This window comes from Chinchilla lanigera, unplaced genomic scaffold, assembly GCF_000276665.1.
Source record: "Chinchilla lanigera isolate Chin_1 unplaced genomic scaffold, ChiLan1.0 scaffold00027, whole genome shotgun sequence".
Lineage (NCBI taxonomy): Eukaryota > Metazoa > Chordata > Mammalia > Rodentia > Chinchillidae > Chinchilla > Chinchilla lanigera.
In genome coordinates this window covers 18,652,126-18,675,889 of record NW_004955428.1, presented here as the reverse complement: position 1 = coordinate 18,675,889, position 23,764 = coordinate 18,652,126, and the positions used below count along the sequence as shown (strand labels likewise).

Sequence of the window (23,764 nt, the reverse complement as noted above, 5' to 3'; positions counted from 1 at the left end):
CCCTGGTATCTTTAAAGTGTTTTAAAATATAATTTACATGGTTTTTATTATATAAAAATTAGATAAGCTATGAGAATCTTCCTGTTGTTGTTTTGTTTTGTTTTGTTTTGTTTGAAACAGGGTCTTGCTGTGTAGTTCAGGCTGGCCTTGAACTCTCTACGTAGCCCAGGCTGGCCTCAAACTCATGGTGATCCTCCTGCCTGAGCCTCCCGTGTGTTGGGATTACAAACATATGCCACCATACCTGGCATGAATCTTGAGAATTTTTTATAAACATATCTTGTACTCTGAGTAACCTCTTTGAAGGTAACAACACACAATGTATTAACTATTGTTATTGTTCTATTATTTTATGAAATTTTGTTTTATTTTTTCCATAAAATAAAAAATAATAAAATGGAATAGAGCTACAAACGCAAAAGAAATTCTAACTAATCCTCAAGAATACACATAGAACATTTATGGATTCCTTTTGTGACAAAAAAAAAACTTTCTTTGACATATAGGAAAATAGGGGCTGGGGATTTAGCTCAGCGGCAAAAGCGCCTGCCTGGCAAGCGCAAGGTCGTGAGTTCGGTTCCCGGTACCGGAGAAAAACCAAAAAAAAAAAAAAAAGATGGACATATAGGAAAATATAATAAAATGATCTCATTTGAAACTGTAAGTCCAATTTCCCCACTCTTTTCTGGTACGGGGATTGAACCCAGGGCCTTCCAAATGCTAAGCAAGTGCTCTGCAACCAGCCTGAGTTCATTTTCTTACACCATTCAGTATCAGTAGACACCTTTCATTTCCCTCCTACCCTGTGCTTCCTTGTTCCTGAGTCATGTGGAGAAGATACACTAGTGTTATAGTCTGTCAATACAGAAAACACAAATTCAAAACCTTTTTGGATTCAACCATTTCTGATTTTAGTTTTCTCATTTATTAAATGAGGAACTATCTTATCTATTATGCTGTATAGGTTATATGATCAAGATAAGAACTTTGTTCAAAACTCAATTCTCATTAATTTTCCTTTCATGAGAGGGATAGAAAAATGCTTCTCATTTTGGGTGTTATGGCTGGGGTCTTCCTCCCCCTCTTTTTTTTTTTTTTTTTTTTTTTGTCTTTTTGAGACAAGGTCTCACTATGCAGTTCAGGTTGGCCTTGAGCTCACTTTGTAGCCCAGGCTGGTCTCAAACTTGCAGTGATCCTCCTGCCTCAGCCTCTTGAGTGCTGGGACTACAGACGTGTGCCACCATGCCCAGCTCATTCATTTTAATTCAGTTTAGTTCTATGTTCCAGGGGATGTTTTTGTACAACTAATGAGAGTTCTATGTTCTAAGCTATATTCCTGTCTAATTCCATCTTCCTGAGACTATTTCTAGCCTATAACAATTGGATTTTTGCTGGTTCTCCATCATATATTATAGATTTCTTTTCTACATGCAAATACCATTGGAGTGACTCAGATTTATAAGAGATTCCTGTATTCATCAGGTAATAACTTTAAGACTCATCAATAAATTACTAAGGTTGTGTCCTTCTTATTAGAGCAGCTCAATCTAGAGGCATCTCATTGCTGTTAAAAGGTAAAATCTCCATTTTTAGGGCAATATTTCTTCCAGGTTTCTTTCTTTCCAACATAAGGCTTATGCTTTGGTTCTGTTCTGCAGTTTTTAATGAAAAATTTTTTATAGTTCAGACAGATCTCCTGCCTAGAATATACATACATTGAAAAATAGGCACACTTATGTAGAAACCAAGGACAAAAGTGAAATTCAAAAGGGAAACATCATACAAGAAAGACTTGAGTTCTGGTTCTAGACAACAAAATAGAGTTTTTTCTGAAGCCATGTGGGATTCTGTGTGACTTGAGTGTTCCTTTACCCACAATACTGAAAAAATGTTAAAACTAATGTGAACTCACAAAAATCAGAATGGATATTACTAACTACCTTATCTAAGAAGCACTAAAAAACTTAGTCTTCACATTTTAAGGATTAGTTAGGGTGCTCTGAATAGAGAAAAATTGCATCTTATTAACATTTTTAATAACAGTTCACTTAAAAACTGTAGTTTTAGAAAAGCAATTTAAGAGTCTTATGTCAATCTTGGAGGCACCTGAATTGTAACCTGAGATTGAATTTTTAAAGCATGTTTCCATGTGATGCTTCCCGTGCTCATTAAGTTGGCTCTGAAAAGGATGCTTCTCAGTCAGGGATGCTTACCTTCATTAACTTCATCATTCTCCTTGTCTACTTGTGCTTTCAAAACGTACCGCTTTATAAGTCTTTTCATTATCTGCTGTTGGGCAAAAAGAAATTTATATATCACCAAATGATACCCACAAGTGCTCTAGATTATATTCTCCAAAGAGAACATGCCTGTGAGCAAACGATTTAGAGGAGAAGAATTTTATACAACTATTCATGGAAGAATTAATGAGGTTTCTGAATTCGATCTCTCTTTACCTTTTACTGGAATTTACCACATAATCCACACTCTTCGTGTCAGCAATGAAAAAACCTTTTTTTAAAAAAGGTAAGTTGGAAGATTTCAGTTCATTTTCTCTTTCAGCTAATGGTTTCTTATTAAGGTGCACTGATGCTACATTATCACTTACAAGTATTGTCTAATTTCTCACCATTAAATAAATCTATAAATATATAGTATATTTATATTTTACATATATGAATATAGGCTCAATAAAAGAATTTTGAAAATACAGCAAACAACAAAAGAAATAAAGAAAATAACTGATAACCCCACAATCTAAAGATAATCACTGCTGCTATTTTGGTATATGTCAAGTTATTTTTTCTTTAAATTGTGTGCATGCACAGTTTAAAATAGTACATATTATATTTTCTGAATGTCACCCATCTGTTGCATACTTTACCCAATGGCAATATGTATTGTGACTATTTTTGCAATCTAAATAAGTGCTCTTAGGGGATAATTATTTATTAATAGAGAAAAAACTAAACTGGAGCCCTACCTCCTAACATAAATACAAAAATTAATTCCAGTTCATTTTAAATATGAAAGACAAGGTTTTTGAATCCTTTAAAGGAAAATATATTTATTTCAGAGTACAATTGGATTTTTAAAAAACAAGATAAAAAATTCTAATTACAATAGAAAATATTGATATATTCAACTTTATTATAATTTAAAACTTCTGATGATAAAGACACGTAAAGTGGAAACGCAAGTCATCAAGTAGAAGAAAATATTGGTGATATTTTGATGAATAATTTGGACACAAATATAAAGAGCTCCAAATAAGAAAAATTTAACCAAACTCTTAAAAATGGTCAACAGGCAAACAGGTGTTTGACAGAAATGAAGCATGAATGGTCAACATAGTTATGAAACAATCTCAAACTCTCTTCTTGGGAAAACAAAACTTACATCTAAAAAGAGATATAATTTTATATCTAATAAGAGGAACAACAAATCTGATAATAGCAGAAGTGGAAAAGATATGGACCAGTGGGGCTTTATACTTAGCTGGCATGAGCATAAATAAACCATCTATTTAGAAAATAATTTCGTATTATCTTTGAGCATTGGTGCACGCTTTCATGTAGAAAGTCTACTCCCTGGTACAATATCTGGAGAAAATGCACATGTGAGTCAAGGGATATAATAATGTTTACAGTAACTCTGTCCAAACCCTATAAACCCTACAAGTTTATAGTAACTTGTACCAAACCCCAGAAACAATCTAAACAAATATCAATGGAAGAACAGACAAATTATTATATGTTATACAATATAGTGTCATTGTATTCATTAATGAAATTAATAAACCACAGCCACACACAACTGTGGATGAATCTTAGAAGTATAAAGCCGGATGAAAAATTCCAGGTGCAGCTGACTTCACAAAGTGAGAAAACTATTCTTAAAAAGCTCAATAACAAGGAAATGTATATATATTTTGGAATGTCAATATATATAATTAACCTGTATTTTAAAAGAAAACCAGAGCAAGAGGATTAGAAACCTAGACTTCAGGAGAGTGATTACCTCTTAGTTGGAGGCAGAGGGGTGAAGTAGAAGCAAGGGACAGAGAATGCTATCTCTGTCAAGTTTCATGGGTGTGCACAGAATAATGCCTCATAGTTTGGTATGCGTTACACATATTCTTGTGCATGTATCAAATATGACACTTAAAAGATAAAGAAAAAAGATGATGTCTGAATTAAAATACAGACACAGTGAAACTGGAAAACAGACCCCAGTTTTAAGGAAGTAGCCATTATGAACCTAAAAGACCCATTAGATGCTAAGGTGAAGTAAAGGGGCGGGATCTGGGATAACCAGAAATGGCAGTTTCAGAGAATAACAGATACAAAAGAGTCCATGCGATTGAGAAGGAAAAGCCCACTTCCCTGTTACAGTACAATATAAAACCTACTGAATTGTGGTGGAATCTAGACCCTGCATAAACTCACATTGGGAAATTGGGTAGATCTTAAATTGATACATTCATTTAGCACATATTTATCAAAAACCAGTTCTGTGCTAAGAACCGTACCATAGGCTACAGATAAACACTGAACTTAGTCCCTACTGCTATGAAACTTCATGTCTATACAGAATAATTCACTGTACTGGGGGATGTGTCAGAGATCTAATTAGGCTGAGAGACCAGGGAAAGCAGATTCTTCTAGAAAGGGAATACCATGTTATATGTACCAGTTAAAAGCACCTTGAAAGGTAGTAAAAAAATTAATCCATAGAAAAGACTTATTTACCAAGTAGTGTGCACACAACAGACTATCCTTATTGCAAAGTTAAAAAATTAGATTTCTGCTTCACATTATGTAAGGAGGAGGAGGAAGAGGAAGAAGAAGGAGATAAAGAATGGAGAGGAAAGGGGAGAGGAGGAGGAGAAAAGAAGAGGAAGAAGAAGAGAGAAGAAAAGGCAGAGGAGGAAGAGGAAGAAGAGGAAGAGGGAAAAGAAGAAGAAGCAACAAAATAGATTAAAGATTTAAATAGGTAAAGCAAAATTTTTAAAGAACAAGGAAAATATTTTTGAAAGTATAAAGGAAAAGCCTAAAGAAAAATAAAAGACAAATCTGACTATATCCAGACAGCTGTACAGCTTTATATAATAAGGGTACCAACAATCTGATATCAAATGGTATTTTTTTCTGTCTTCCTGGAGTTAATATTCTTTTTTATTTGTATCAGGAATCGAACTCAGGACCTTGTGCTTGCCAGGCAGGCGCTTATGCCACTGAGCTATATCAATTATAAAGATATACATTCCTTTTTTTTTTTTTTGTTGCTCGAGTCAATAATTCCTAAACTGGTGAAAAAGTATGGTCGTTACTAGTAGTTGGGGCCACAAGGGTTTACTGAGAATCGCGCGACCATTTCCTCCTTGCCCACCATAAGGGAAGGGGCCCAGAGTCCTCCAGAGAGAGGTTATTCTGTGCCTTCCCTGGGTGAAAAAGGAGAGAGCACTTCCTCCCCCTCCGGAAAAGAAGCGGTGGGGAAACCAAAACAGCTGCTCTGGAAGATTAGGGTGGCCTAACAAAAAGGGATCCTGGCATTCTCATGGAATGTCTGCTCTGGAAGACTTGTGGCCTGCTCTGACATTTAGTACATCGTGGGGGCGGGGGGACGGGGAATGGTGAGATAAGAAAGGAGCAGCTAGAGGATTAACCTATACTCTCTTATTCAATAAGCAGGGTGGAAAGAAGTAATAGAAATTAAAGAGTAGAGCCAGACTTGGTGGCCCACACTTGCAATCTCAGCACTCTGAGAGACTGAGGAAGGCGGATGGTGTCCAGCCTGAGTAACTTAGCAATTTAAGGAAACCCCATCTTAAAATGGAAGTGGGGAAGGGAGAAAAGAAGACAGGGAAGGAGGGAAGGAGGGAGGCAGGCAGGCAGTGTGTGTGCTGAGGATGGCACTCTGTGGGGAGGATCTTGGTTCAATCTCCAGTAGGAAGATTGGAGGAAAAAAGGCTGTGAGTGAGACAGTCTGTTCACTAAGTGGGGCTGTGAAAGGGCTGCCCTCAGGGAAACACTTGAACAAAACACGCCTCACAGGAGATCCCCGTCTCCACACCCCATCCCTGGAGCTTCCAGCTGTCCACCGTCCTGCCCTTTCAGGGAGGAAGTTGCCTGCTTACAGCCAAGGCCTACGCATTTTAGTTGCTAAAGAAAGCGAGAATAACTCAGGGCTTTAATGGCCTTGTTTAGATCCATTTAAAAAGGTTTTATTTAGAAATCCTATTTTGACCAAAAATAAAGCTTTTTAAAAATTATAGTGAAAGCACAATGTGTTTAGAGTAAAAAGAAAATCTCTGGATTTGAATATAGACATTTATTTATTTACTGGCTGAGAGAATTTAAGATATTCAGTCTCTAAGCTTTTAATCAAGAGGCAAGAGGATCACTGTGAATTCAGTATCAGCCTGGGTTACATAGTGAGTTTAAAGCCAGCCTAAACAACATAGCAAGACCCTCTTTCAAAGAACAAAACAAACAAACCATACTTGTGTAGGTTAAATAATCACATGCTTGTAAAAGCATAGCTCCTACTTACAAAAAGTTAGTTGTTAGTATTATAAAGTTTGAAAACTAAGATATTTTGAGCTACTATCCTAGTGTAATACTCTCTAAAATATTTGTGTAACATTATCTGAAACCATGCTTATAAAAAGTCTCTGTAATCTTACATTTACAGCCAAAAGGGAAAACGATAAGAACAGAGTGCTTTAAAAATGTATTCCCTAGAAACAGCCTGAATAAAACCACACATGTTAAACTCCCTCAGTGAAGGGAAAGTTAAAATGCACATCTAGTCATCTCCATTTCATTTGTAATCTGCAGGGAAAATGACATTTACAAGCCTAAAATTTCTCCCTTCAAAATTTGATATGTTTTAAGCTTGCTATATATCCCAGGAAAAATGTCACCTCAAATATATTCACTACAGCACAAAGCTTGATCCTCCCTACCAGGCAAGAAGATACCTGATGTAGCAAGGACATCAGTTTCCTCACACAGGACAGTATCTGGTAAGGGTCCAGCCCTTCCTTCCTGTTGGAAAGGTAATTCAAGTGAATTCCAAAATGATCTGCCCCTCAAGGAAGACAGCAAGAATTCACCATTTCCATTCCGCTAGGAAGTTTGTCTGGTGAGCTCAAGGCAGTGTTGTGTAGTATTTGACGAAGACTCTCTCCTTGAGGTTTCTTCTCTCTTATTGCAATAGTTCCTGGGGCGGGGGTGGGGGGAATCTGTTTTTACCATTCAACTACTTCCTGGCTCTGGTTTTCATGAAACTATTTAAGAATGTGCTATAACAACAAACTGCCAGGGTTTGATTTGTGACTCCATTATTTGCAAGACGTGGAAAAGCTAGAATATATCTTATAAAAGAGGTAGTACATGTAAATTACTCAATTAATGTAACTATTATCTCTCCTTATCTACACTTCTGTAAAACAAATCTTGATTACACTATCTTAATAATGATGTAACATGATTTCTCATGTATGAGAAATCCAAAGTATAAATAATTTAGAGAGCAAATAAAAGCTAGATATAGGAAATAGGGAGATAGACTTTTTGGAGATGCGCAGGGGATCTGAGGATGGGGAAAGACAGGCGGGAGGGGAGGGAAAGGGGAAGAAAAGAGGATGAAGATGCAGTATGTTTAAGTAGCCAGTCCCCACGACGAATGTATTTATTACACATTGCAAACATATACTAATACAAACTTTTTAAAATAATGCTACAGTAGGCAAGGGGCATAAAACTCATCTGTCACAAGTAAAAGTACCACTTTATATTTTCTCTTCAACTAAATTCCCCATGGATTCTTTCATCAGTCAAGTACCCGAAATTAAATTGACCAGTCACAGATTCTTTTTTTTTTTCCTCTTGGCAAAATTGCCAGCTGACACGATAGAAGTCCGAGGATTAACTTCCACAGAATTATCTTTAGAATTCCACAGACCTTCAAGAATTATCTGGATTTCTTGCTATGAGTCTGTGAGTTATTCTTTCAGGAAGATGTTGTGACTTTATGGTGTGGATGGTGAATTTTCTCTGTCCAGGGCATGGAAAGCCCAGAGTGAGGTTCCCCAAACCGGACCTGCATGGCTACTTTCTCCTGCAAACAAACCCAAGTTCATTTTGCACCCTCGCCGTAAAACTGGAGGAAGGAATATGCAGTGGGTGGTTGAATACCTTCCTTCCCAAAAAGAGCCAAAAATTCTTTTTTTTCACTTGCTTATTTTTTTACTGATTTGAATTTAACAAACATTTGTTAAGACCTCTACCAGTAACTTTTACACGCACGCTCTCATTTAATTCTACGGAGAAGCTAGCTTTGACGGTTAGGTTTTGCATTATGAATTTTAGCATCTAAAATATGTGACTGCAGGTTATGACCCTGATTTGGACAAACATAACAAACTGAAGAGTATAGAGTAACACGGAGGGAAGTAGTGTGGGAGCCAGTGGGGTTTTTATTATTATTATTTTCATACTACCCATTTTGAGACTCCCTGAAAGATTTCCATTATACAGCCCCTGTGTGAACTGTGAATCAATGGCTACCACTTTTCCAAGAAAGCTGTTTTAATCCGTTTGGGGGACAATTTTAGCTATTAGACAGCAACCCTTTCATATTGAGTCAAAGCTGTACCTTCCAACCAGTGGCCTAATTTCTATTTTTTAGGACAACACAAAATAAATTTGCTGCTGCTTCTACTTAACTTTCAAATAGCCCCTCTGGGTTTTCCTGAGCTCCATAGCATTTTATTTCTGTTTCTTTTTTGTTGTGTTCGTTTCTGTGTCATACAGAGACATTCTCATACCACTTGGTGGGAAGAATCCTGAAGGCACGGACTGTGTATTTGTATCTTCATAACCTGGTACCATGCATAACAGAGGTTGTCCTGAATGTGCCAGGGAGCTCACTGGGAATAGAGCTCAATGAGAGTGTCTCACCTACCCACCTTTAAAGAGCTGCCACATACTTACAGTAAAACCAAGCTAGCAACGATTGCCTTCATGGACTGAATGAGAGACCACCATCTGAGTCCAATACTGTGTGGACCAAAGTTTCCCAGGCTGAAATTGGTTATTAAAAGTGTCATAAGAGACACCAGAGAGAATAAGATCCAAGCACATCTGTGTGCTTCTAACTGGAAGTAATCAAACTCACACAGGTAATCAATAAAATGCTAAAGTAGCAGAACTCAATCACAGCCATCCTTCCAGTTTTTATATTGTGCAGACAAATCATTCTTGGATTTTAAAAATATTCTTTATGAAATAAAAGAATTACATCAAAATGCTATAATAATTAATTATTATATACCAGCTACCATTGGTCAAAATGGTTTTTAAATTCTTCCTCTGTTTGCTCTTGGGGCACTAAGAATCTCAGTATTGAAGAAATCCTTCTGAGGAGGAAGCCCTCACTGGGTGTAAACATGTAAGGGGAGAACACTGTTGGTGAGGGCCAGAGGTGTTCTCAAAGGAGATGCAAGTATTTTTGAAAAAATGTAGAGTCACAGGACTGAGTTTAATAATATGAATAATTAGTTGAGTTCAGTAACCACAAACTGATGCAGATATTTTTTGTTGTATAACTACTTACAAAGTAATCCTTTAGAGGAATTTTGACAGTGTTCTGAGTAGTGATAGCAACAACAAAGTTAGTGTATTCCACAGGTTACTACTTTAAAGGAAAAATCTCTATTGAACAATTAAATTCTGGAATTTTTTTTTGTTGTTGTTTTGTTTTGTTTGTTGTCTTTTTGAGGCAGGGTCTCGCTATGCAGTTCAGGCTGGCTTTGAGCTCACTTTATAGCCCAGGCTGGTCTTGAACTCACAATGATCCTCCTGTCTCAGCCTCCCAAGTGCTGGGATTACAGACGTGCACAACCACGCCCGGCTGGAATTGTTTAAAGGTTAGTGGTATAAAAATGTCTCTATTATAATGACACTGCATGAAACAAAAATTCACTAACAAGCAAATAATTGTTAGCACTTGTTATGGACTGAATGTTTTGTTCATCCCAAATTCATATGTTAGAGGTGATTAAGTCACAAAGGTAGAGCCCTTTGGAATGGGATCAGTGACCTTGCACAGGAGCCCCTGGAGAATTTCCTTGGCCCTTTCCTGCCATGTGAGGACACAGTGGGGAAGAACACTGTGTCTATGGACCAAGAAGCTGGCCCCACACTAAACAAGTGCCTTATCTTAGACTTCCAGATTCAAGAGCTGTGAGAAATACATGCCTGGTGTTAGGGCTGCCCAGGATGTTTGTCACAGCAGTCTGAATGGATTAAGGCTCTCAAGGAGTTGATAATAGAGATTTTATTGAAATATAATTATGGCATTTATAAAAACGATTGGTGTGTCCATAGCTAATCGAGATTTTTCCCCACCCAGAGTTTCTGTTTCCACTTTCACTTTTTGGGAGCTGCGGCAGATCATACCAGAGGCCAGTAATTCCCCCTACACCCCCAAGAATTCTTCTCCTTAGAAACACAAAATGTACAGATTCCAGTCTCTAGACTTTTAGCAAATGCCACCTCATGAACACGTGTCACGATTTTCAGCCAATTAGAAGTTTGAATTTGACAGTAAAGATAGAAGTTTTGCACTTCTAAATCATTCAAAAGCAACAGGGAGAATAAGAAACAGAAACAACTTGTCTTTGATGAGACATAGAGGCATTCATAACCCACTTAAAAAGGTCAGATGGGTTCCCGTGGGAAATGACAAAGCAGGGGTACTCTGTTATTGTGTGTGTATGGGGGGGTCTGCTACTAGTCTGGAAGTGTTATTCATGCATAAGGAAAATAATGAATGAACTCACATACACAATCCTGTGCTTAAAGAAAAATTCCCATTAGCCTAGGACCGTGGTGGTGAAGCTTTTAGACACGAGGGCTCAAACTGCAACCCAAAACCCACTAATTTATCGCAAAGCACCAATACTGCAATTAAACCTGAATTACTGAGGTTTTAGAAAAAGCTACTCTTATCCTATGCTTAGCTGCTGGGGCAACCTGTTCTGCAGACAGAGAGGGCGCTGCATGCCCGCTACTGCGCATGCACCGTAGGTTCACCCCGCCCCACTGGTTTAGAAAGCGATCCCAACAGACTTCAACCCTACTGCGGCCTCTTTGAAGCCACTGTTTAAGTAGTTACTTCACTTTAAAACTGAGTAAGAGTCAGAGGGAATGTACACAGAATCCAAAAACAGGATAAAATAAATATCAAATAGAGGATGGTTACCCAAAATGTTAAAGAATAGATGAAAGCATATAATGCCATTATGTAAACATGTCATTTATGAAGCAAACATGTCTTTGAAACAGCAGCACAAGGAACTCAAGGAAAATATGAATCAAAAGAAGGAAATGATAGATAAGCTGACAAACTTCAAGAAGAGGGGGGTAAAATCATCACAAAAAATGAAAGAATGAATGAACAAATGAAGACAGAGATAAAATACAGCACGAGGAAAAGGAAGCCAAAGTTTGGAATATGAACATTTCAAAGGAACAGAGAAAACATGGTAGCTGGGGACACAGCCAGAGAAAGCCAGCAGGCATCTGACTGTGGCCCCGGACCCAGAACAATGGAGCAGAGGAAAGACACTTCAAGATATAACTCAAGGTGGTTACTCAGAACCTGAGGAAGAGTTCATGGACAGACTGAAAGGCTGCAGTGTGTGCCAGGAAAAACTGATACCTCTCGACCTACAGAACAACCAACAGCAAGACATAAGATTTAAAAGAGAAAGAAAATTTGGGGTATTCAAGTCAAAACTTCAGGTCAACTATACGAGCAAAACAAGCAGGCTGCCTTCAAACACTTTCATGAATGTAGAACAATGTCTATGAATACATTTTTAAGAAAGTATCACCTAAGAATTTCATACCTATTCAATATACAGAATAAAGAAACTAGTGTGAACATGAAATAACCAAGGAACAAAGTTCCTGAAGATCTGTTCTTTTAATTTTTTTTTTTTTTTTTTTTTTTGTACCAGGAATTGAACTCAGGACCTTGTGCTTGCCCGGCAGGCGCTTGTGCCACTGAGCTATACCCCTAGGCCCTGAAGAGCTTTTCTTGAAGAAACTGTAAGAAGATAAATTTAGGCAGACAAAGAGATAAATGGAAAATTATGGCAAACACTGGTAGTGAGTACAGATTCTGCCTAACTGTAGGACAAAAACTAAAGCAAATCTGGAATAATCCTAATAAAGTGTGAAAAGGATCAGAATATGCCATCTCCAAGTTTGTCACTTTGGTCTAAGGATTATTTTGAGCTGAAGGCAATTAAGAAGTAGCAAACACAGAAAGAACTCTCTCCTCTCCCCACTCTGCCTAAAACGAGGACATGCATTTTCTGTTGGGGAAGTTTTTCTCTCTCTCCCCTCACCCATACTAGAAAGTATGCAAATAATCACTATCCCTGGGAACATAAAGCCACACAGCACCAGGATGGGTCCGTACAAAACTCTGAGAAAACAACCCTCCTCTTCCATTAGTTTCCACCAAGTATGTATCTTCATACAATGTATTACTAACAATGCAAACTCCTTTTCCTCTGCCTTGTCATTTCTCAATAATTGTACGACCTTTTGTGAAGACGGTAGTTCTCAACCCATCTTTAAAGTACCCATAGCTGGTTTTTAAAAATTGTTTTTCTCTTATTAATTTGTGTTTGTTCTAGTTGGATTTACAGGTCTACAATACTGGAACCTAAGAGGGTAAAGGAAAACACTTTTTCTCTGCTCCCCTAAGGTACTGATGATTTAGCTAGTGAGATCTGGCAGGGGAAGGGGAAAAATATGAAAGATCAAATAAGCACATCCTTTAGAGTGGAAGAAGCAAAAGACACAGGTACAAATCAAGAAACAGAGACAGGAGAATGTTTAAGGCATAAGGTAAACACCAACACAAATAATGTAATCCACTTCGCCTGGCCAATTCTCTCCCCCAGTGTTTTAGCTTGTCACACAGCCAGTTGAAATTAGAACTTTATTTCCCAGCCTCTATTGCAGGTAAGTGGTTTGTACAACTTCACAGACATTCCTTACCAAAAGAACTTTCTTCTTTCTGCTTTTGATTTCCTTTGTGATACTGAGGATCGGACCGAGGACCTTTGCACTGTGCTAAAATCCCCAGCCTTTTTTTATTTTTTATTTTGAGATAGGGTCTTGAGCTGATCAGCTGTCCAGGCTCAGATCAAATTCATAATTCTCCTGCCTCATCCTCTCAGAGTGCTGGATTACAGGCACATACCCCCAATGTCCAGCTTATATTGTGGAATACAGGAGTAAAAGCGCAAGACCCAGCATCTTTCCTGAATCATGAGATAATGTCAGACAGAAAACCATTCATGAGCCAGGCATTGTGGCATATGCTTGTAAACCTAGTACAATACTCACAAGGCTGAGGCAGGAGGATCACTGAGATCACTGGGCTATATAGTGAGACCCGGTCTCAAAAAACAACAAAAAGAAGAGAAGAGGAGGGGAGTGGGGAGGTGAAGAAAGAAGAGTGGAAGATGAGAAGAGAAGAGAAGAGAAGAGAAGAGAAGAGAAGAGAAGAGAAGAGAAGAGAAGAGAAGAGAAGGCCATTCCTGACACAGTAATGTATTTTAAAAAGCCTAGGTCCCTGACATTGCTAGGTAGTATACAGGAGCTCTGGAATGAACATCTCCTGAAGTCTTGAACATGAGACAGAAAGGAATGCCTATTCTACCTTAGCCAGTTAGTGACTAGAGTTTGGTAGTTCTGTTGTTTTTTGTTTTTTTGTTTTTCTCTGGTACCGGGAACCGAACTCACGACCTTGCGCTTGCCAGGCAGGCGCTTTTGCCGCTGAGCTAAATCCCCAGCCCCTGAGTTTGGTAGTTCTGTTTGAATTGCACTAAATTAATCCCAATTAACATGAATAATATGAATACTGCTTAAAAGAAGACCTGAACAAATAAAAAGATGTGGGGCTGGGGACGTGGCGCAGGGGCAGAGCAGCTGTCAGGCATTCATGAGGCCCTGGGTTTGATCCCCAGTAGTAAGTGAATAAATAGAAAAAACAGAACATCTTAAAGGTGTCAATTCTCCTTAAATTAACATATTTGCAATAAAAATTCCAACAGGATATTTTGTAAACTAAACAAGCTAATTCTAAAATTCAAATAGAAAAGATGAAGAATAGCCAGGAAATTCTGTAAAATACAGGTACTGAAGTAAGGATGGCTGTGCATGTGTGTATGTTGTTTGAGTTTTACAAAATTATAACTGAAATAATGCAGTTATAGGGCCTAAAATGGAGCAATCAATTCTTTAGAATTTTCTGCTTCAAAGAAAACTGAAGAAGATTATAGCCATTAATGAATATGACTGGACATCATAAATTCTTTGATCCTCTTTGTACCTTGTACACATCTGAATCTAAATATCTGGTGATCAAAATGATCAATCATATCAAATACAAGTGACTATAACCCCTAGTGAGTTGGAGAATAGTGTTCAAATGTCACATCCAACATCAAAATACAAACGATATTTTAAAGTAGCACTGATGAAACAGTATCACCCAACAGTCATTTGGAAAATGGGTCACCTGAAAGGAAAACCTGGAGAAAGGTATTAGATTTTCATACTGTGAGAGCATTGTTTATTTTAATATACTATACCTAAGTCTTCCTCCAAGTCAAAGTTTATGCAAGTATGTTTTTTAAAATTATAGCAACACTTTGCTTTCAATAGTGTAAAAAGAACTCTTCATCAGCTAAAAATGAAACAAATGACTTAGACTGATTTCTAAAGTCCTTTTCAACTAACATGCTATTCTTTCATATTCCCCGTTCTTTACTATCCTCACAGTTATCTGAAGAATGTTAACGCTACTATGTGCATGCACATGCACACACACGCACACACAGAGCCACAAATGCAGTCACATACAGATAGAGAGATGGCTGATGAGTTCTTACCTGATAACGTGTTGGCTGATTGAGAATGCTGTTAAAACTGTGTGATTCAAAAACTCTGGAGTTAGACTGAGTGAAGAGGTTTAACTAGGAAAAAATACAATTAACCTAGTAAATTAGAATACATTTATTTGGAATCAGAAATATATTTTCTATTTTATTCTCCTTGATAATTATAGAGTCAACAGATTTTGGGAGAACACTGTGTAGAAGTTGTGTGTCAGAAATGATTTCATATGTTTCCAAGCATAAAACTTAATGTGAGCAATATGTTCACATCTGTCAAGGTGTTGATAAGATGTGATATAATAGAACTGTTAATTGAACCCATATATTTTTTTGAACCCATATTTTAAAAAGTTGCCTCATTCTAAAAACATTTTTCCTGGGGACCTTCCACACTCAGCAAAATGTACTCATAGCACCTAGAAGTCATGTGATGTGCTCCAATCTGCTCCTGAGACTTAGTTCCTCTCCTCAACTTGGACAGAAACACACTACAGATTTGGATGGTGCTTCCTGGTATCTTCTAGCCCCTAAATATTGGTCAAAATAACACATCTTCGCAGGTATCTTGGCCTCATACTGAACCAAGATCACAACATTGGAGAGAACTGGGCTAAAGAAGTTTTGTCTCTTCTCTTTTTTCTCCTGAGGATTTAGGTTTTGAGTAGGTAGGAGCAGAAAGCAAAAGGCACATGCAGGCGGGCACTGTCCATTTCTTATGTACACTAGTAGGGCCTGTCTATTAGTTACGGGTACAAGCTGCCACCTATACGGTGTGATTCAAGCCAGGGACCCCATCCAAATGGATGTGTTCATCCCACCACCTGACTCTCCAGCATAGAGGAGCCTAGAGACGCTAGGACTGGTACTGACTGACAGGCAAGGACCCTCCTTCCCGTTCTAAGGTTATGTATGCCAAGAGAAAACTTGGGTTAACAAAGCTAATTTCCCAGTTTGCCACTGGAGGTCAGTATCTGACTGCTGGCTGAGGTTAGCTGTGTAGGTTAACAGCAAAGGTTTCTTGAAGTTCCTTCCTCTCTTCTTACAAAAGAAAAACAGAAAACTAGAACCTCTTCCATCTTTTACTAAATTTAACAGACGCGGAGTGTCTATGATTATGCATGAAGTTTAATCAGATCTATGTACAGCTTACAAAGCTCTTTCATAACAAAGTCAATTTTAGGAGAATCAGAAGCCAGGCCCCTTTAAGAGCCAGCTATCCCACAGCTGAAGGTAGGGTGCCTGGAGAAGAGGGGCAGGGGCCAAGCCCAGACTCAGCTGCTAGCGTGGGAGGCAGCCCATGCAGGAGAGAGAGTCAGGCAGCTGCGGTTGGAAGACTTGAATTCCACACTGTGCTGTACTGGCTGGGCCAGGTGACCCTGCATAAGGGAGTTCTCTGAATGGCCTCTGAGGAATCTTATCTATGAAATGGGAACAATGATGATACCTACCTCACAGTGTCCCATGAGGCTCAAATGTACAGCAAGGCACTTTGTAAACTGTGAATAAGGAAGGGCACTGATATTTGTCGAGGCTGAAACTTTGTACATCTCATATATAATCCTTACAATGACCCTACAGCTCCCTCTCTTTCAGGTGAGCTCAAATCCGACTCTAACACTGAGGCTGCTCCCCTTACATCACACCGCTTCTCACTGCGCACCTACAAGGTATTACTTTAAGTCATGGCACATCATAGGCGATCGTCCCCTTGCAACCTAGTAGCTGTAAGAGCCCACATCTAGGCCAGACAAAAAAGATGTGAAGGTCCTTTACTTAAAGAATAAGATTTCAGGGTTACTACAAGTCTTGAAAACTCATGTTTATCTTAAAAAGGGAGAAATTAAACTGCTATGATCCCTTTTTCCCCAGTTTCAGGTGAGAAAAACTACGTACCTCGGCTTGGGAAAGCCTATACTTTATGGAAATAATGTTAATATCTTGTGGGCTCCCAAAGTATTGTAGCCACACACCATTTTCCAAATTTTAGACAAAAATTTTATGTTAATGCCTCACACTTGCTCCTAACTACCTCCTTCTCTATTGTTGAGCTTTGCCCATATCCTTACATTTGCTGTACCAATTCTATCTCTGAAAATTAAATTTATGCTAATCAAGTGCCATCATGAACTTACCTTCTTTGTTAAAATTTAAGTGGGATTCAACTGGGGCAACTAAATGGCAACTATTCTGTTTTATTTATAATAAGGGCATTTATGGTTATTTGAGGATATTCTCAGGCCTATATATATTTTATGACACTAAAGAGAAAAAGTGGATTTTTTTTTTTTTTTTTGAGACAGGGTGGTGCTATGCAGTTCAGGCTGGCCTTGAATTTACTATGTAGTCCAGGCTGGCCTCGAACTCACAGCTATCCTCCTGCCTTAGCCTCCCAAGTGCTGGGATTACAGGCATGTGCCACCACACCTGGCCAAAAGCTGTTATTTAGCCCAGTAAAATTTCTCCACAAACAAGAAGAGTATGATGGTGGTGAACTATATAAACAGCAACAGGAAAATCTGAGGTTAAAACTATTTAACTTCAGAATAACAGTTGAGCAGCACAGAGCACATGAAAACAAAGTTTTTCCAACAGTAACTATTTTGTTTACTTTTACAAGTAAAAGAAGCTTTTTGTTCACTTGCTTTTAATCTGGTAACTTCCATGAAGCTTTGACCACAAGCAGGGCATAGACTAAGTGACTTCTTGAAACATTCGGCATATATTAAGTATTAGTCTATGAAAGAGGATGCAATGGACAGTCACGTCCATCATCTTCTAAGTTCACACATGAACATTCATGAACAAACATCAAAAGACAAGGAGAAAGAGACAAAGCATGTATTGTAGGGATTTGGTAAGTTTTCAATACCTACCCTGGACTTTGAGTTACCCATTCCCATTTCCAGATCTTTCTGCAGCCTTCTCCTTCTGCATTTGGAAAAGTTAATGATCCGCATGATGAAATAAACAAAGGATTTTGGACTGGGAACCAGACTGAAGGGTGGAGGTAATGTTTTTCCATCATCAAAATAGGATAACCAGAGTTTTGAACGAGCAAACTTCCATTCCACGTCACTGTCATCCTATGTCACAAAAATAGAATATTTAAAACTAAGCATTCTGGTAAATAGTATATTCTTGCAATGAATCTACATTTTTTTTTGAACTAGGTAAATTTATACACATTTATCTGCATACAATCTCTCTAAGCCTACATAATATACTAAGTATCACTTTTATGATACTCATTTAAAAACGTCTGTCTCCCTTATGCCTTTGTCTATACCAGTGATGGTGAACCTTTTAGAGACTGAGTGCCAAACTGCCACTCAAAACCCACTTATTTGTTGCAAAGCGCTAACACTGCAATTACACCTGAAGACTGAGGTGTTAGTTTAGAAGAAACAACTCATACATTAACATCTTTTGCTTCAAAAGACCATCAGTAACACGTGGGCCATAAATTCATCACTAATGGTCTATACCCACTATATTTTAACCAGAATTTCTTGCCCCCATGCAAAGACAAAGCAAAACCATAAGAAAATTCACTGTCAAGGCAGGAAAACAATATTAATTCCATCATACAAAATACAAAAGCATAAAAAATGCTGGTGAGGATGTGGGCGGAAAACTTCTACACTGTTAGTAGGAATGTCAATTAGTACAGCCACTACAGAAATAGTGTAGAGTTTCATCAAAAAAATAGAAGTAGAACCACTGTATATCCAGCTATACTACTCCTTGGTACCCGTCCAAGGGAATTAAAATCAGCATACTCTAGGGATATGTGCACACACGTTTATTGTAGCCCAATTCATAATTATTGAGCTATGAAACCAGCCAATGGATGAGGAGATAGATACTGTTACAGACACACAGTAGACTATTATTTGGCCATAAAGAAGAATGAAATTATGTCATTTGCAGGAAAATGGATGGAAGTAGAGATCATCATGTTAAGCAAACTCATCCAGAATCAAAAAGACAAGCATCACATATTCTCCCTAATATGCAGGATCTAAACAAACGAACAGACAGACGAACAAGATGACATGAAAGTAGAAGTGATGTTATTATACAAGAAGGGAATAAGGGGAGGGGTTATAAAGCAAGACAATGGGGGATGGATATGATCATAATATGAGAAAAGGTGTATCTGTACTTTATGCCTTTTAACTTCAATTATGAAAATTTTCTCTTTCAATAGAATTATGTTAAACAACAAAAAAAAATCAACACCTCCATCCCTTATGCCAAGTCTGCTTGTTCAACAATGGTTCCCCATTCTCCACCCACTCTCCCTCCCTGCCTAGACCCATCTGAGCCAGGTGATGGATACATTATACAGTATTTTACTTCAAGGGCAAAGCAAAAAGTGCTATTTAGATCTCCAGAGATCTTGTTATTGCTCTTTGGAGTTTGTGTTTCTGCCACATGTCCTGAGGTGCCACAGAAGTTCTCCAGTCGCCTGGACCTGTCTTCCATTGCCTTCTATCTCAGCACTGCCCCATGGGGATGGGCATAAGCATCCTGACTGATAGAAGTGAGGAGGGGCTGCTAGGTGGAGGACGCTGGCCCACTCAATTCACACAGACCAGACCAGCACCACAACACCCACGGCAGGTGTTCAGAGTGTGAGGGTATTCATTTCTGGACAAGAAACCTTCTGCTCTGAAGCCACTATGAATTTCTAAAACACACACAGAGATTTGATAGAGTAAAAACAGCTGAGCACTCAAATGATACTGAACACAAAACTGCGGGGCACAGACATGTATATACAATGCTGAAGAAAGTCAAGCCTGACTCCAAACCAAAAGTAGAGTGATTTCTTGAATACTGAAAATTCTGACTGCATAAAGAATATCATCCATGTTTGCCAGGCAATTAGTAATTCTCCCACCACAAACAATAGCTCCCTGACTAAATTAGGTGATTATAATTTCCCTACAGCCCATACTTCTAGTCAATAATTTCAAAACCTCTGAAACAGACCCTGAGAGAAGGCAAAGCAGTAGCAAATTCATGAGCACCCCAGCTGCGCTCCTAAAAGACACAGGAAGCTATGCTGCTACCTGTCCAAGTGGAAAACAGGTGAGGCCAAGATCCCTCACTTGGATATGGGCCTTTTTGCTCCAGGAGCTGTGGTTCCACCCCAGGACACAAGCAAATATCACCTACTACCAGAGAGACAGCTGGCACAGGAAACAGGCTTACCTCAATTTCTTGATACGAGCTATTAATCATAGCAATGAGCATGTTGAGTAGAACAACCACCATAGTTACATTGTATATTCCATAAAGAACGTATCCAATATTCTCTATGAATTTGTGATCATATTTGAGCACAACTGAAGTCACTTCAGACAGCCCAAATATTGACCAAAACAAAGTCTTGAAACTTTCTTCTACACTGTTGAAAAAATAAGATACACAGTAATTCAGTAACAGTTTTCAGTATTAAAAAGCAAAAAACAAAAACATGTTAAGGTCTGATACTACACGGATGGTAAATGCTGTATAAAATGTCATCCTGTGGTGCCCGGCATTCTGGGAGGCTGAGGCAGGATTGCAAGTTTGAGCCCAGCCTGAATAACTTTGCAATTTAACAAGACTTTGTCTCAAAATAAAAAATAAAAGAGGACTGTAGCTCAAAGGGAAGGCCCTGGGTTCTATCCTCAGTACACCCTGCCACACACAGACAGTCATTATAATAAACTCTTCACAATTACTTTCAGTAAAAATTCTAATAGTAGCATTATTCTGTCATGATATCTAGTAGAAATTACTCTCTCAGTTTTCAGGAACTTGTGCCAATCCCTAGCTTTACTGAAGTTGTCATCAAGTGAAAACCCTCCGTACTTAGCAGAAGAAAGCTGATGTCATATTACACTACCCTAGAAAGTCAAAAGTTTTGAGTTTTATTTTTTGTAGAGATTGAGAAATTTACAGCAGGTTTTCTGAAGTAAGTGTAATTATAATTAAACTTGTAAACGTACTTCAAAAATGTGTGCACAAAGGGCTGGGGATTTAGCTTAGTGGTGCAGTGCCTGTCTGGCAAGCGTGAGGTCCTGAGTTCAATTCCCAGTACACCTCCCACCAAAAAACTGGCGAGGTGTAGTGGTGCACGCCTGTAATTCCAGAACTTGGGAGGCTGAGGCAGGACGATTGCTGCGAGTTCGAGGCCAGCCTGGGCTACACAGTAACTTCAAGGCCAGCTTGAACTGTGTAGTGAAACCCTCTTTCAAAAAGACAAAAACAAAAGGAATACAGGTTTCCTTGCTGGGGATATAGCTCAGCAGTGCAGCAGTTGCCTGGTGAGTGCAAGGTCCTGAATTCGATTTCCAGTATCCCCCTCAAAAAAAGTATGCACAAAGGTTTGCAACAGAATAATTTGCATTCAGAACAAAAGCAATCTAAATATCCCAGGAATGAGTTAAATAATTCAGTACATCCAGACAATCAATTCCTACAAAACCACTGAGGCAAAATGAGACAGATCTATCTTCCCGTGCTCATACTGAACAAATAAGATTTTGCAAGTGTGAACTATGCTATCATTTGATACAAAAGAAGGGTATACAATTATTTATATTCTCCTTTATGCAAAACAAATATCTCTGAAAGTAGCTGAAAGAAACCATTGCTTCTGGGAACCAAGTAGAATGAATAGACTGAGGACCAGGGGTGAGGAAGGAGAGGTTTTTCAGTGTAGACACCTCACTGAATCTGCATCACAAGGATATGCAGCTGTTACTTGGCATATGCATGCGACTGGTTCCAGGATTCCCCGGGGATATCAACAGCTGTGGATACTCAAGTCTCTGCTTTATATCTGCCCACCACCTGTGCCTGTCTCCCTGTACTTCAAACCATCTCTAGACTACTTACGACACTCAATGCAATGCATGGATATATAAATAGTTGTTATATCACATTCTTTAAGAGATAACGACAATAAGTATGTACATGCTCAGTAGAGGTACATATACTTTTAAGAATATGTTTGCCCCGCAGTTGATTGACTGTGGAAATGACTGTATTACCTTCCTAGAAATACCTACCTGGAAATAAAGAGGATGTAACAGAATGAAAGATCCCTGTTAGTTTTCTGTAACTTATATAATCTATTTCCTAATCTTTCTATCTCAGTTAGTACATAGGCCCTCACAGACTAATCACCTAATTTTGTCTCTTAAATGGCTGATTTTGTCATGCGATTGAGTTACAATCATGAGCTGTGAACTGAACAAATAATTCTTAGCTACACACATCAAAATCTATTGCAAAGAAAAACTCAAAAGTAAGTCCTTTTTCCAGAAAATGATTTTTTGAGACAATACTTTAAAAATTTTTTTCACCACCAATTCTAACTAATGAATCTTATTGATTTGTAAATGTAAGCACTAGTTCATTAATTTATTCATTCATTCAACAAATACTGACGGAGGATCTATGAGATTCCAGAAATTTTGCTAGACCCTGGGGAGAGAGGGTTAGGAAAAATGTTTCTGTTCCTATTGTTGCTCTGTATTATGAAACATTTGCGGGGTGATGTGTGACCAGAATAGGTGCTGCTAGGAGATTAAGAAAGCTCTAACCTCTTTGCTTCTGCCATTTATGCCGCAATATCACAACGCTTTCCTGCTCTTTCTCCTGCTTCTTTGCAAACCTTCCTGACACTAACTTCCCCTTGCCTCTGTGAGGCGTGTGTGCTGGGAAGAGGGGAGTGAAAATGCAAGGGACGCCAATGGCTCTGAATTCCCACTGTGGGCAAAAGGCTTTCTATAACTCACCTTGGTAATCCTCGCAATGACTTTATTTAAACCTTATTGTGCTTATTCTTAAAGAAAATGACACTGAGAAATGTTCAGTAATTTAACCAAAAGCAATTGCTTTAGAAAAATAGCAGAGACTGCATTAAAGTCTTGGTCTGTCAGATTTTCCAGCTACAATACTGCTACAATATACTGCTCTCCCAAAAGACAGGGAAGAAAATGTATTATGTGAAATAAGTTACCACAGAATTAAGGGAGGGAAAGCACAGCAGTGGCATCATGTGGAGGTTCTTTTTTGCAAATAGTTTAAACAGATCTTTTTCCTTTATTACAATAGAGTTTCAGGTCCCCTTCACCTTTAAGACTTGGTCTATATTAACTATTTAAAAATTGCTATCAATATAATTTAGATGTCTGCAAGGGCTAGATAGTCTACCTTTAGTCTATAGGGAACTTACTGAATGTATAGTTGGTTTCCAGTTGTGGTGTTACAGCAAAGGGAGAAAAAGGGTTTATGACCTCCCAGACACAAGGACTAAGATACAGAAAGAAGTCCCCACCTTCAGGACAACCAAATGGGTGTGAAAAAACCTCACAACCTGGATAGCTCCATGTTGAAGGACTCTGAAGGGACACTGACTAAAGAAATCAAGGGAGACTTCATGGAGGACGAGTATCTGCACTGCTGAAACCAGTGTGACTAAGGGGAGAGAGTAGAATTAGGTTTATGGTGGGCAGTAAGACATCTAGCTACACTTCAGCTGACTCAACTCCCTGTACGGGTTAATGACTAACACATTAAAATAAAAGCTGATGCTTCCTTTTATGAAATAGTACTGGCTGCAAAATGATGAAGACTAAATTTAATGTTATACATAATGTAAGAGACAATGAGTATTAGAAATCTGTTATCCCATTCTCTTAAAGTAGCCAATTTTGTCTGGGAATTTTCCAAACCCTGATCAATTCTGTGATCAGATGTGCATTA

At 38.4% G+C, this 23,764-nt stretch overlaps 1 protein-coding gene across 2 annotated transcripts in view; it reads right to left on the bottom strand.

Moving 5' to 3' along the window:
• Positions 1 to 23,764, bottom strand: part of Trpc3 (transient receptor potential cation channel, subfamily C, member 3) — a 49,575-nt gene that overhangs the window by 2,636 nt on the left and 23,175 nt on the right. Inside the window, exons 7-10 of one of the 2 annotated variants that reach the window (XM_005386779.2) lie at positions 20,216 to 20,411; positions 17,869 to 18,078; positions 14,990 to 15,073; positions 2,214 to 2,289 (exon numbers count right to left, since the gene is read on the bottom strand). In XM_005386779.2, coding sequence (XP_005386836.1) covers positions 2,214 to 2,289; positions 14,990 to 15,073; positions 17,869 to 18,078; positions 20,216 to 20,411 — 566 coding nt within the window. The remainder of the gene's footprint in view (positions 1 to 2,213; positions 2,290 to 14,989; positions 15,074 to 17,868; positions 18,079 to 20,215; positions 20,412 to 23,764) is intronic. The other variant, XM_013515247.1, reaches the window with a different exon arrangement.